The sequence below is a fragment of the Falco naumanni genome, chromosome 7 (genome assembly GCF_017639655.2).
Source record: "Falco naumanni isolate bFalNau1 chromosome 7, bFalNau1.pat, whole genome shotgun sequence".
NCBI classification, from domain to species: Eukaryota; Metazoa; Chordata; class Aves; order Falconiformes; family Falconidae; genus Falco; species Falco naumanni.
Genome location: NC_054060.1, coordinates 10,710,075 through 10,724,281, shown reverse-complemented (window position 1 = coordinate 10,724,281; position 14,207 = coordinate 10,710,075). Strand labels below are relative to the sequence as shown.

Sequence of the window (14,207 nt, the reverse complement as noted above, 5' to 3'; positions counted from 1 at the left end):
CCAGCCCTGCCTTCTCTCAACAGGTATTTTAAGCGTTGAAAAAAAATAACCACAAGCTTCAAAAATTTAGCCCGCCTGCACTGCCTTAAGGATGATGATTAGGTCCCTGGATCAGGAAGGCAAACCCTTTTCTGCTGGAGTTTACAAAGTCCCAGCTGATTTTCCCCTTCCTCATGCTCCCATGACAGTGTCACCACCGCAGTGGTACAAACATCATGTCCCAGCTGCTTTCACTGCCCAGCAAAGCTTTCATTAGTCACCATTCCCCTGGGGTTCCCTTCTGTGCACCTTTTCCCAGTAAGTCAATGTCTTAATACTCTCTCAACCCTAAGCTAATGACTCTCATGACACACGGGAGACTTTTAGAAGAGTGATCTGACCAAAGCCATGCAGACGAAGAGTGGCTGTGTTAGGGCTAAACCCTCCTCTAATCCTGCTCCCTCTCTCATTTCTCTAAAAACAAACACTTGATGGATGACAATGCCTTCTTAAGGGCGACATATGTTTGCAGTGAGTTTACCAGTTCAGGGATTTTGCAAGAGGTGCCTCCCATCTTCATGGGGAAATTGCTCTAGCAACCCTCACCAATGGGTTTTCCATTGGCATTAAAGTCTACCTTTGATTTTGGGACTGTATGGTTTTGCAATGTTCTGTTGATAAACTAATACAACATCATTAAGACAAATTGGCATGATTTTGCCCCAGTTAGATGAGTTTGTGGGCAAATTCTCAGAAATCAAAGGTGATGCTACAAATTTCTGCGAATCCCATTTGTTGACAAAGCAGAGAACATGGTTGTAATGAGATCTGCTTGGGGTTGTGGCAACGCCACAATGGTTGAGATCTTGGTCCAAAGACAGAACATGCAAAGAAGACACCTGCAGTGCACTGAGGACAGGAGAAGCAAGCAGTGTAGTGATTCTCCACGCTGGGTAAGAACAAAGGCTTATACCCTCAGGATGAAATTCAAGGGGACAACTTTTTGCACTCTGCCACTTCTTCCTAAATTTCTCTTAAGAAACGTATCTCAAATGAAATGCTATCACAGAGGTCTCTGGGGCATAGAGCGCCTCACTGCACGTGTGGTATCGTCAATGACATTTGTTATTGGCTCATCCTGCTACTCTAACAGGAGAAGGAAATTGTAGTATGTGCTCTTCCATAGGGAAAATGCCATTGATGAGAATGAGGCAAACACTGGTAAAATTCAAGATAAGGTGATATTCTTCTACCTGGCAATGAATGTTTCCTTTAAATGCTGAGATTTGCAAGAGATAATGCTAAGGATATTTCCCCCAGAAGAGTAAGGGAGCTGTGATTACAGTATTTGTTAATTTAAGATGCCAAACCCCAACCATACAACCTAACTTTACCAGGATTGTTCTCTGCCAAGAAGCTGCATCTACTTGGAGTTGTTTTGTCAGCATAAACACATGCCGTTTCTTCTCTTCTCCCCTAGTCTGGCTACTGTGGTATGATTTCACATCCTAACTGCCTGCTTTTTTAATGAGTAGCATCTATCTGCCTGACTGGCATATAATGTGCTTGCAGAACCTGATAGTCAGCTGTAATGCAGCTCTGAGTCTGAAGCTAACAGCATGAGGAGCTGCCTTATGAAAGTAGGATCTTCTAGCTTCATCGCCTTCCTTCAGGCAATGGATAAGGCAATTAGCCCTTTGAAGTCTCTGTTTTGGGGGTAGGCTAAAACTAAGTGGAGGCAATGAGATAAACAGATAAGTATTTGGGAGCAATTTCACAATATAAATGAAAAAATTAAAGAGCTCAATGATTTGGAGTAATGGCAACAGCAATTATCAGCTGGTTACATCTCTGATAAATTAGCATAACAATAAACCCTCTGACCACACGCGTTTCTGAGAAACAGCCTTGTGACCTATACTTCCTTTGGGAAGGCTTTATTGTAATCTATTGAAAAAAGATCTGATTCATTCTGACCACTGACGACTCCTGCACGGCTACAAAATACTCTGGAAAAACCCAGGCTGCAGGGAGAACTCCCAAGCACTGACACAGCAAAGGAGAATTAATGCAAAAAGTTGAAGGCTGCCACTGAACCAGTACACAAAATGCACTACCCAAAGCTTAGACATTGACATGAAGGACGTACAGAGCAATAATAATAAACAATATATCTGTTTTCTTGAATTACTGCCATACCAGACTTCTAGATGCTGCTTTATAGTAGATTAATCTCAGAAATACTTCAAATAGTGAGCTTGGATTTGTAGCAATCACTTGTCTCCACTTAAAGCTAGTATTTTATTCGGGCTTCCCTAATATTTTGCCTCTGAGCAATCCTAAAGTTCTTCAAGAGAAGAGAAGATATTCCAGATGAAATTTTGCTTTGTGCAGCATCCCATTTGCAAATAAACAGTTCTTCCTATGGAGAGGTCAGACTGTTGTATTCCAAGATCTTTTGGCTCTAAATCCTTACGCATTTTAAACCAGTAACAGGATCACCTTCTTTCTTCCCCTCCACCCTTTCCATACCCTAACACAGAATGATGCCTTAATATTACTTTCCTACTTCAGACACTATTTTATTGGACTGTTTAGTCCCTTCTCCTTTTAAAACCTCGCCTAGACAACGTCATGCCCAATCAGAGATAAAGACCTGGACTATATGGACGAAGCTGGCAGAGCAGGAGGCTCCCCCAAAAAAGGAGCCCTGCCAGGTATTGACTTACAGCCACTCCCATCCTATTGAATATCAAATCTGCCACAGCACTAAAATAGGCTCTTTCTGAAAGCAGCTTTCTAATCCACTTTTAAATCTTTCTAGTTACTTACTAATGATCTCCTGACTAACGTTTACTCATTATCTCCTGACACATAAACCTTTTAAACATCCTGAACTCCACAAATAAAGGATTTGTTAGACCCACCACTGACTCCCCCCTTCAAATCAATCCTTTCCCCTGCCCGCAGTTATTCTGCAACCACATATCAGAACAAATCCTCTGCCATCACCCCATTCTGCATTTGGACTGAAGAAACAGCTCCCAGCATTAAAGCAGTGAAATAGCTTTATAGCTCTAAAGCGTCATGATTTATATTGTGACAGTTGTTGGGTTTTTTAATTGGTTTGTTTGTTTGTTTGTTTGTTACTGGGAAAGCAAGAGGCACCATATCATTTTTTGCATAGCAAAGAAAAAAATGGCAACTGAAAAAGTTCAGCTGCTTCCATTTAACAGCTGCCTGAACAGGTGGAATATAAAGATCAGATTAGCTCCATGCTTCAGTAGCAAATTCACCTATGATTTAATTCCAGGCTGAAGCAACAAATCCTTTTCTGTTTCATTCAATTTATCCCTTTATTTCCCTTTCTGCAGTTACCTGGTGACGTTTTCTATTAAGTCCTGTCGCATGGGCACCAGATGTCTACGCCGTCCCCCAAGTCCTACTGTTCTCCCCCATCACCGCTCATCTGCCGGGAATGCCGGTCCCACTTCCCAGCCGACGGCAGCAAGCAAAACTCATCGTCTGAGTTCCAGTACTTCTTAAATGCACTGGAAAACACTACTGGCTGCTCTGCCTGACAAAAAAGTTTTACAGCCCGGAAAAGGCGGTGGGGGTCGGGCTTGCTAGCTTTTCTAAAATGACCTAATACCGCCAATTAGGAAGTAGCTTTGCACAGTTCAGAAGGACACTGGCAGCTGTTTTGAGTAGACAAGCAAAGAAAATGCAAGAGAGCTCTGACTCCACATTACCAAAAATAAAGGGGAGAAGCAAAGAAATAGCACTAAGTAAATAAATGCTCATGCTCACATAAAAGCATTTAACTTGGAAGATACAGTAATCCAGAGAGCTCCCTCCCATTCATTCCTTCCCCAGGGAGAATTCACGTGCTAGAAATTCTTCTGCACAAATTCATAGGAGACAATGTCCTGTCCTTACCTCCAGTGCCAGCCAATCAACTTGCATTTGAATTGAAAGTTTTAATATGTAACTTCAGACCTCTTCTTTCTCAGACGAAGCCCTCCCACCCCAAAACCCACCCTTCCTCTGCAAAGCAGGTCTCCTGCTCTTATTCCTCTTCCTTTGCTAATGAGATGCTAGAGGTACTCCTACAAAGAAAAAACGAAAAAGTAGGAAACCAACTGATTTTTCCTACCTGTAACAGGCTCAGCTTGTTGCACTGCTGGGCTCACATTCTTCTTTGTTGAGGAATTTAAATCCATTTCTCCATTAAGGCTGGCTCCCACATCCAATGCAGCCTGGGGCTCAAGCCCCACTTTTTCTGAGGCTGGTAATTCAGGGGGACAAGGTGTCTCTCCTGCAAAAACCACCGCATCAAAACTTTTTACCATTTTAGGAACTTTATCCGGAGAGGAGCCATCATCTGCTGAAACCAAACTCTTTACTCCCCCATTTTCCAGTGACTCAACAGCATGTAAATGGCACGAACACGGCGAGAAGGGTGATTCGGGTACAGCTCGGCTTCGCTTTCCATCAGGCTCAGCCAAGACCTCCCCCTGAGATGTTCTTGCAGCAGGACCAGCACTGCTCTCACCAGCCAGACAAACGGTGTCGGTGCTGGAGTCGCTGTCACACGTGGGCTCTTCTGCAATGGGCTGAAGTGCTGCCCGGGGAAGCACACTTTCCGTATCCTCCTGCTCTTCTGGATACACTGCAATGGGGGTTATTGTCACTGGCATTAACACTTCCTTACCCTCACTGACATCACTCAGGGCTCCCATTTCTGAGGCACCCTTTAAATCAGAGGTGCTGCTGCATGGGGAGATTCGCTGTAGGGTTTGACTGGGATCGTGTTCTTGATTCAGCCCCACACCCGGACAAGCGCAGCTCTCTGTACCCGGTGACTCTCCTGCTGATGCAGGTCTGTGCATGGCGCCTTCTTCTGCACCCACTGCCCCAGTCTTGCACGCTTCCTCAGCACGAACCGTCCCTTTCAGCCCTGCATCCACACCACTGCCACCTGCCACAGGGCCCCCCTGACTGCAGACAGAGGGTTTCACAACAGCAGCAAGAAGTTCCTCTGAAAAAACCTGCTCCACGCCACTCGCACAAACCTCCCGCTCAGGCTCAGCTTTGCCTCCTTTAGCCTGCTGGGAGAGGCTCTGCCCTGGAGAGCCCTCATCCCCCACATGGTCCCCAGACCAGCTGGCTCTGGCAGCTACCCTGCCATGCTCCCCGCCGCGCTGCCAGGCGAGCTCTGCCGAGCCTGCTGCCGCCGCCACCACTTCCTGGTTTTGTTTAGATACTTCATTATGAATTACAGAGGGTGTGCCTATTAAATTATCCTCTGCACAGTCTGCGCCCTTGGCACATGGAGCTAATCCAGCGTCATTACCTTGCAGGGCTGCCTGCTGCCCGGGAGGTGCCACTGCAGCATCTCCCTCCTGACTCACAGCCTGTTCCTCTCCTCTAGGTAGGGGAGCGAGTGATTTCACCTCACTGCTCAACCCCTCCTGCTCCAAAGCACTTTCCGCTGCTATCTCTGCTTCAGTTTGTGCAGGCTCTTTTTCTGTCAGGCATGTGCTCACATCTTCTGAAAGGAGCAATGCAGGCTCATGTTTGCTCTCCTGAGCAGTGTCCGGTTTGAAGCTGTCACCCATTTCATCTGTAACGACAGTCTGATCAGCAGAAGGGTGACAGCTAGCAACTTCCTGACCTCCATCTGCCGAATCTGCGCTTCCTCCATCTCCGCTGCTGCTGGTATCAGTTCCTACTGGCTCCTCTTTGTGGGCTTCGCTGCCCTCCATTGCTTCAGCCACATGTTCAGTGATCTTACTGCTCTCCTGGCAACACGTGGGTTCTGCATTGCTTTGACTAGATCCACTAACATCATCGTTTTCAGGTTTAGCATCAGGGCCATCAGTTCCCACACTGTCTTCCAGTGAAGGCAGGCTGTATTTCTCACTTGTGCAACCTGCTTCCACTTGCCCTTCTCGCTCCCCACTCTTACCTCTGCCATGGATTTCTAGACCAGGACCCGGTTTTGTTGTACATGCAGGAACCGTCACCCCACTGACTGCTGGCAACACTGCCCCGGCGCTCACAGTGACATCCTGCCTTGCTGTGACATGGGCATCGCCTTGGCTTTCCAAGAATCCATTGTTTACCCGATCAGTGCATGAGTCCGCTCCAGTCTCCTTGTTATTGCCAGTCTTGCAAAGGTCAACAGAGACATCACCAGTGCCACCATCTGCATTCGTACTGTTACATGCCGGTATCACTCCCACATTTGCATCCTCCCCATCTGCATGCTCAGTGCCATTAAAACCACCAAGTAAGGGCTGAGCAGCACTGGCTGACTCTTCCTTAGCTGGTGATTGCTCTTCTAGGTTTGCAGCCCTCCTTTCACCGACCTCAGCCATCCCATTCTCTACCTGCTGCTGGCCCGCAGCCCTCTCAGCCGCCCCTGTACAGTTCCTGCATTCAGTTTGGCCCATAGCCACATCCACGCCCTTCAAGGAAGCTGGGGCTTCGCCTGCAGTTTCAACCACAGTAATAGCACTGTCAGCTGCACACTCCTCAGCAGCTTGTGCTTCCTGATGGGGACTATCTTCAGTGCACAAGCCAGCTTGATCCAGAACAACTCCAGCAGATGTCATTCCAGCTTCCTCATTTGTATTTCCACAGGATGGAAGATTTACGGCACCGTTTACACTTGTACACAGGCTCACTGTGCAGTCCTTCTCATCTGATACAGTCCCAGAGCCTTCAGCAGAGGTTGGCCCCTCCTCTTCCTTTTTACTCAACATCACGGTATTTTTACTTTCACAGAAGCACTCTGGGCTCTTTGCATCCCCCAGGCTCAGCAAGTCATTTGGTACATCGTTAAAAGCTCCCAAACTCCTGCTGTTGCATTTCTCCTCCTGGTGGTTTTGGTCTGAGAGCTGCCCAATGTCCAGTTGAACAAGATCAGATGGATTTTTCTGCCTTCCTTCTCTTGCCATTTCCTCTAGGCTCTGAGAGGTAGTGGTCGGGTGACCATCTGGCTCTGCTCCTTTAGCACAGCTGACTCCAGAATCTCCCAGTACAGGCTCTGTGTTCTGCCTAGCACTCTATAACAAGACAAAAAAAAAAAAAAATTACTTTGCTCTGTCAGATATTTACACTGCCTCCACCATGTACAAGATCTCTATCTCCATAACCCATGTGACTCCTGCTCACTCTGTACCTCTACCAAGTGTTGCCTGGGACGGAGTAACAAACATACCACAGTGGGTGTTTTACATGTTGGTTTTGTTACACAGTAATACAGAAATTATTAGAATGACAGAAACTGTGGTTGAGAAGAGTATCTGGAGGTCACCTAGTCCAGCCTCCTGCATGAAGCTGGACTGTCACCAACACAGCATCAAGTCAACCAGGACATTATCTTGCCAAGTCCCTGAAACCTCCAATGAAGGTGTACCCACCACCTTGCTGGGCAGCCTGTTGCCATGCCACACCACCCTCCCATGAAGAAGTTTTTCCTAATGGCCAGCCTGAACACCCCAAAGTTGAAATTTGTCCCTCTACCCCCCTTGTTACACCATCTGTCACCACTAAGAACTATAATCTTTGTAATTGCTCTTCAAACAGCTGTAGTCATATTTCTTGAGTGCACTTAAATTCAAGATCAGTAAACAGCAGAATTTAGTCTACCAAATAATGCAAATATATACCAAGCCTGGTCCCAAAGGGCTTGAATAAATGCTGCTCAAGAGCAACTTTAGATCCCTGCCCGATGGCACTCTCCACTTTTCATCAGCATTGCTCAATTTTCCTTATATTGACAAAAATGCTACTTCAGACGTGGGAACTGGCTGACCATGTCCAAACACCACCACTTGTCTCCTACTCCTAGGACCTAACTAAACATCTAATCTATTCCTGAGAATTGCATATGTAACTAAATATCTGAAATTTATTTCCCAAATGGAAATAAAAATTTGAAAATTATGACATGCTATTAAAATTAATACATGAATATGTCACTACTGTTCCACAATAATACAATTCCTGTCTAATCTGCATTTTCCTTTCAGAGCATCTGCTTTGTCTAGGATCCCCCAAGCTTTTATAGTTTAATACACTCAAACCTTTACTTAAAAAGAACTGTCTGCTTCAATGCCACCTTTTTTTATTCCCTTCTCTGTAGCATATCAATGTTCACATCTTAGAAAAAGTAACTTGTTAAATTAACAAGCAACCTCAATCCTATTAATGTACACCCTACAGAGCTCCCTTGATTTGCCTGGGCATGTGCACTGTAAACTTTTGGAGGTCACACTGGCTTCTCACCAAGTGCCTGTGACTCCACAAATGCAAAACTCTAATGAACTATTTCAAATTGGGGTTTTTTTTGCATTTATTTGTAAACATACTCCAAAACATATACATGCACACTAGAAGCCTGACTTGAACAGGTCCCTGCAGATTCTGTTTAAGCCTCTAGCTCTCAGAGAAATAGAATTTCATACCAAAAATGTCAGCTTAAACACCCCCTTTTCCCTCTGAATATTAAAACAGCCAATATGATGATGTATCAAAGGGAATTTCTGGGTATGGCATATACAAATAGTGTTTAAAATCATCACTGCTACATTGAGAATCTCACATTTACTCATCTTCCCACACACTGAAGTGTGCAAATGATGAGCACTGCCACTGAATCACACACAACTAAAGGTACTTCTGGTGTTTGCCATGAATCTCCTGTTTGAAATAGTCCTGCTAGCCAGCTCCCACACATGTTGTCACCTATGTAAGAGCTCCCCGTTTTTGAAGCATCCCCAGACAAGTTACAATTGGAGGCAGGCAGCATGGCACCTCCATGCATCACATAGCACCAGGTATGAGACACATGGCTTTGCATGCAGTGGTACATGCAGGCGGCAGCTATTTTTTGCAAGAGCAAAGAAACAGGATGAAACAGTGTTCCAGCCACCTGGTGGCTATAACCCCACAGCAGAGCAGAGAGTCCACGCTGCTGCTCCCAGACAGGATGGACAGACACAGACAGCAGCCACACTTGCTTGGGAACAAGCGAGTTTTTTCAAAAGGAGGGGCTGAGGCAGCCCCAGCATCTTTGCGGTGAAGTCACTCTGCTGATACCCTGGAAAACAGAGCCGTCTCCAAAAGGAAGCCAACTGGCTTTTAACTGACCCGAAATGAACCTAAATGAAATAATTACAGGGCTGCTTTCCAAACTCAAATCAGATTAGATGCAAAGTGGAATAGTGCTGGAAAGAAAAAGTTTTTTTTTCTGATTTCATTGTTAGGCAAAATGTACCCATCTGGCAGTTGCATGAGCAAAAAAGCAGCAAACTGGATATGCTGGCCATACTTTGGTGTCTTTTGACGGAAAAGGGAAGTGATTTTCATAGTTAGCTTGGGTTTGCCACTCATACCACCAGTTCCTGCTGAGTTCAGGAGTAATTAACATCTCAGACACCCAGGGAAGGGTGAAAATGGCTCACAGTGGCCCATACCTCTGAATGTCCCCCCTGCTGTCTGCAGTCAATAACTCTGCCCTTTCTTAAAGGAACAAAAATATCCTGTTATTTAGGTCATAAACCTCTGTAATGGGGAATGTATGACCTGATAAAGGAACACCCACAAGTGACACCAGCTGTGCAAGATGCATGGGTGTTTCTAAGTGGAATGAAAATGTCCTGCTGTTTCACCTTCCAATCCCAGCTGAGACCCTGTATCATTGATTCTAAGGCAGGGAGAGGAAGCCCTTCCAAAGCCCCATGGCTCCTGCAGTCTGACTGCTGTAGGGTCTGAGAGGAATGCAGTGAGGGAACCCACTATGGGGACACAGCCCGTGCAGCCAGGGCAGGCTTGTCCTCCAAGTCCTACGCCAATGTGCTAAGGAAACAGCTGTTTTCTCCATCACCTGCCCCCAGAGACTTTTCCCTTAGTCTCCTCTTCGACCCTGAACTTCCCATCTGAACAGACGCACCCACCGTGCTCATCCCCTGCAAACCCAACCTCACTCAGAGCCTGCCTCACGCTGCCCGATGGCTGCCAGGCAGACCGGAGGGACAGCACACCTCCAGAGAGGTTTCATTGCCCATCCAAGTGGGTCCCAACCTAATGGAGAGAGCAGCAGCTGGGAGCAGAGAAAGCTCATGAGGCCAAGCAGAGCCTGAGTTGCACAGCTCTGAGCCTGCTCCTCTTCCAAGAGAGAAAAGTTGCTGCCTAATACAGCTTGATCAGATCTCCCCATGCTCAGAAGAGAAAAAAACAGGCAGGTGATCACCTGGATGTTTGATAATGACATCCAGAGAAAACATCTAGGTAAATATGCCCCCGAAGGGGGCCTACATATGGAAGCCCTCTCTTTCATCACATCAGCATTTTCCTTACCATGTGCTGGTGGCTCTGTATGTGCCGCTGAAGGTGCCGTATGTCACTCTCCCAGCTGGCCGCTACCCCTTCCCTGGCTTCGGCCGTCAGCATGTAAACATCGAGCCCACGGTGATGCTTCACACTGTAGTCCCCCGAGTGCACAGTGTGAGACAAGGTGCCCCAAGAGTCCGGTTCCCTGGCTTCCTCTCTGCAACAGAACAAGCACGGGTTAACCTGCAGACGAGGAAGGATGCTGCACTGCAGGACATGCACGCTGTTCTTCACTCTGGACAGTCATCTAATCAACGGACCAAGCAAAACAGAGCACCGGCTCCAAGGCCAGACAGACAAATACACACGCACACTTCTCAGTCTTGAAAATTAATGTGAATTTGAGTTAATGCCAGCCACAAGCTTTATTTTCACAAGGTCCTTCTCAGGCAGAGACACCTGTTTGTTTGGTTTTTTTTCCCCCCCAGACTATGAGAGACTAGCAGCAAAGGGCACCACAATGCTTTTTAAAACAAATTCATTGCAGGTGAAGATCACCAAAGCAGCTGTAGCAGAACAGACAACTGAAAGACAGAACTGCAGAGGGACAGGTTAGAAGGTACAAGGATTATCACGGTACAGACAGCACAATTTCCACACCGAAACCAGCACACTGCTTCACAAACATCCAACAGCCATCATATCATAGCGATTTTTTTACTCCTGTAAGGAATTTTAGCTTGATCTGTGAAACTGCTTCTGTGCGAGATGTTCTCAATATTGTGAGACAGCTGTCCTTCTGCAGCACTATCACAGATTTTCCTTTTACCAATCAAAAGGAAAGAAAGGAAAAAAAGATGTTGTAGATCAGAACGAAAAAATAACTCGTCAGTTACATGCATTCAATAGAAATTTTTATTCAGTCATCTCTTTTTGAATGTCAAACCCTGATTTTGCACAAACCTGTGACTCAAAGCAGTAATTCTTCAGGTCTCACTGAGCTGCACAGTGGCTATACTGCACCTTTTATGGGGATGAGGAAACATTTCTCTTGAGGTCTTCACCTAAAGCTTCAGGTTTATAGATTATATTCTGAATCATAACAGATTCAGGAAACCCAAAAACTGTTTTAATCTTCCCAGGACAGAGCCCCAGGAGAGACGCAGAGGCACACAGGAATGTTACGAGAATGGGAACTTACGCTGACCTGCTCAGGGGTATGAGAAATGGAAATTTCACCAGGGCACCATCTACCATGATCCAGCCCCAGCTGAGAGCTGGGTTGGGGGTTGAACTAGATGACCTTTACAGGTCTCTTCAAACCCAAAGTATTCTATGATTCTGTGATGTCCCCTCCCCGTTGTGAAGACCAGCCCCTGCCACAACAGGCATCTCCAGATCTCCATTTGCAGCACAGCTACAGATTTCCCTAGAAGGGTCAGAGCTGTGGCTGTATGCAAATAATTCAGAATTCAAGAAGGTACATATAGAGCAAACGTATATCATCAATCAGGTAAAATTACACACAGATTTCAGCACCTTTGCTGACTGGTTTCTTTCTTTAAAAGTAGTAAACCTTTCTAATAGGCAAGTACACGCCTAGCAAACCACAGGGCTACCTCTCTGGGAAGCCACGCAATTTAGAAAGCAAAGTCACAGTGAGCAAATCATACCATGACCAGCAACAGGAATGGGCAGAGTAGGGTGGGGAAACAGTCAGACGGTTCACTATACAGCAGAGAAACCTGTGCAGATAGATGATGGTGGTGGCAGTGGCTGTCCCTGCTCTTCTCTGCCCTGGCACAACCACCTGCCCCCTTTCTATGACTTACTTTCGGTTAAATTGCAAGGAAATTCAGACAAAGCAAACCTATGACTTCCACTTCACCACCATTTAACTCAATTGACCTTCAGCAGAATTACTCTTGATTTAAACAGAATCAGTATTTCCATAGAGAAACAGAAGGAAGTGTCTGGTTTTTGGTGGTGATTAGCATAACTCCATGGAGGCACTGAAGTCAATGAGCCATTACAAGTGAGTACAGAAATTAACTTCCTTTATCAATGAAACACAGACATTTCTGTCTGGAGTATTTTTCTTTTCAGCTGTCATATATGAGAAACCACCGCACTGATGGCCACTCTCAGAGTACAACGAGGCAGTCAGTACAAAACCCATATTCACCCACTCATGGGGAAAACATCAGCCAAACTGTCAGGAACAAAGCGTGACGAGTCTGCTGCGTTTTCTCATCAGCTTCAAGGACACTTACAGGCATCTTGAAATCAGCACCCACAAAGCAGCCTGCATGACCTGAGCCTTAAAGGACCCTCAGCGACTTCAAAAGCCTCAAAATCTGGAGCGAGATGCCAGGCAGAGTCCTCTGCAACACTGTGAGTGCACCTACCCCTCCTGCAGTCTGCCACTTTCACACGGCCTAGACAGATCAAATAATCACTTCTACTTACAAAGACAGAAATGTCTTTTCATATTCAGGCTGCCGATCTGTGTTACACTTTATAAAGGGCTTTAAACCTTACGAAAACCCAAGATCTTTCTTACACCCAGTCAACTACAAACAACTCCAAGCTCTCATTTTCAGTAGCAGTCACCTACGTTGCACAAAATTAAGCAGTAGGGTCATGGATGGCTCAATCTATTGACTCCTTCAAATCATCCCTTTCATACACTGCTGCATCCTGGCACTGATGGTCCGCAGCAGAGAGGACAAATGGGTATTTGCAAAGTGTTACCTTGTTTGCACAGCACCATTTCTGTTGTTCATGCAATCACTTCCAAGGCCACGTAGATCATACAAGACAACACTCCTGCTTTTCGTCTTTGTAGACTGAGCTTAAACATTTGTGTCTTTCCTGCATGTCTCACTGCAAGCCCTGGGTTTTACTGAGAGATATTAAAAACACACTTTCTTGCAGGAGAAAGCACTTTGCAGTCATATATTTTGCCCTGGTCGTGAAAGATGCTTATTTTGTACAGATTACAAATTTCTGTAGTGGTTGTATATAAGTACACAGCCAAACTGGTCTACTAGGAGATAAACACAGATATGCAAGTAACATACTGAAGACTTATTAACAAAAATATACATAGGAACTCCAGCATTTGATAAGTCAGAAAATCTGCTTCCGTTCAACACAAAAATTCAGTTTGCTGCAGTCTGCCAGCAACAAGGGAAATCTGTCATCTTATGAGGTTTAACCGTCCTGGGTCAATTCTTTCTCAGCCTCCCTTTTCAACAGCTTCCCATGTAAATGATACCAGTGAACTGAAAATTTCATCAGCACCATCTCCAAGCCCAACTTTTGCAGAAGTATCTTGCTTGGTTCAAAAAAAAGCAGGGACTGACGGGTAAGATTCACAGTGTTTACTAGCTCCACCCTGCACACAACTATGCCATGTTGCACTGAAAAATCCTGGAAGCAGCTCTCCAGCTTTGGTCCCTGCTGCTTCTGCTGCAGTCTTCTGTCCCATGGAGGTAAACCCAGAAGGGGAATTGATGGCTTCAAGAAAGGACAGACTTACCACGTAGCCCTTCACCTGTGGAAAGGTGGCTCAAAGAAGGATGCCAACCCCAAACCAGGTGAGAGGAGAAGCAAACAAGCCTACAAAATACTTTCAAGCCCATGCCCTACTCAATCTGGGAGCTGATTAGATTGCTCAAACCACAGCATCACCTCCTGCCCATTTGCCACATAACAAAAGATGACAGATAATGTTTTTTAAACCTCCCAGCATCACCCAAGTAGACTTGTCTGTGGCAAAGGAGGAGTCATACTGTACTCCTGTGCTGAATCTCTTTGCATCTTGCAGGAGAGCAGATAGGATGGCCCAGGGCCAGGGAGCGGCGGAAAGAGGGAGAGGA

At 45.8% G+C, this 14,207-nt stretch overlaps 1 protein-coding gene across 13 annotated transcripts in view; it reads right to left on the bottom strand.

The window, feature by feature from the left end:
* The window catches only part of AKAP13 (A-kinase anchoring protein 13), a 203,428-nt gene that overhangs the window by 97,092 nt on the left and 92,129 nt on the right, over positions 1-14,207 (bottom strand). For 12 of the 13 annotated variants that reach the window (XM_040600086.1, XM_040600088.1, XM_040600089.1 and 9 more), the window contains exons 7-8: positions 10,351-10,540; positions 4,136-7,052 (exon numbers count right to left, since the gene is read on the bottom strand). In XM_040600086.1, coding sequence (XP_040456020.1) covers positions 4,136-7,052; positions 10,351-10,540 — 3,107 coding nt within the window. Of the gene's footprint in view, positions 1-3,357; positions 3,613-4,135; positions 7,053-10,350; positions 10,541-14,207 lie in introns of those variants that run through there. The other variant, XM_040600099.1, reaches the window with a different exon arrangement.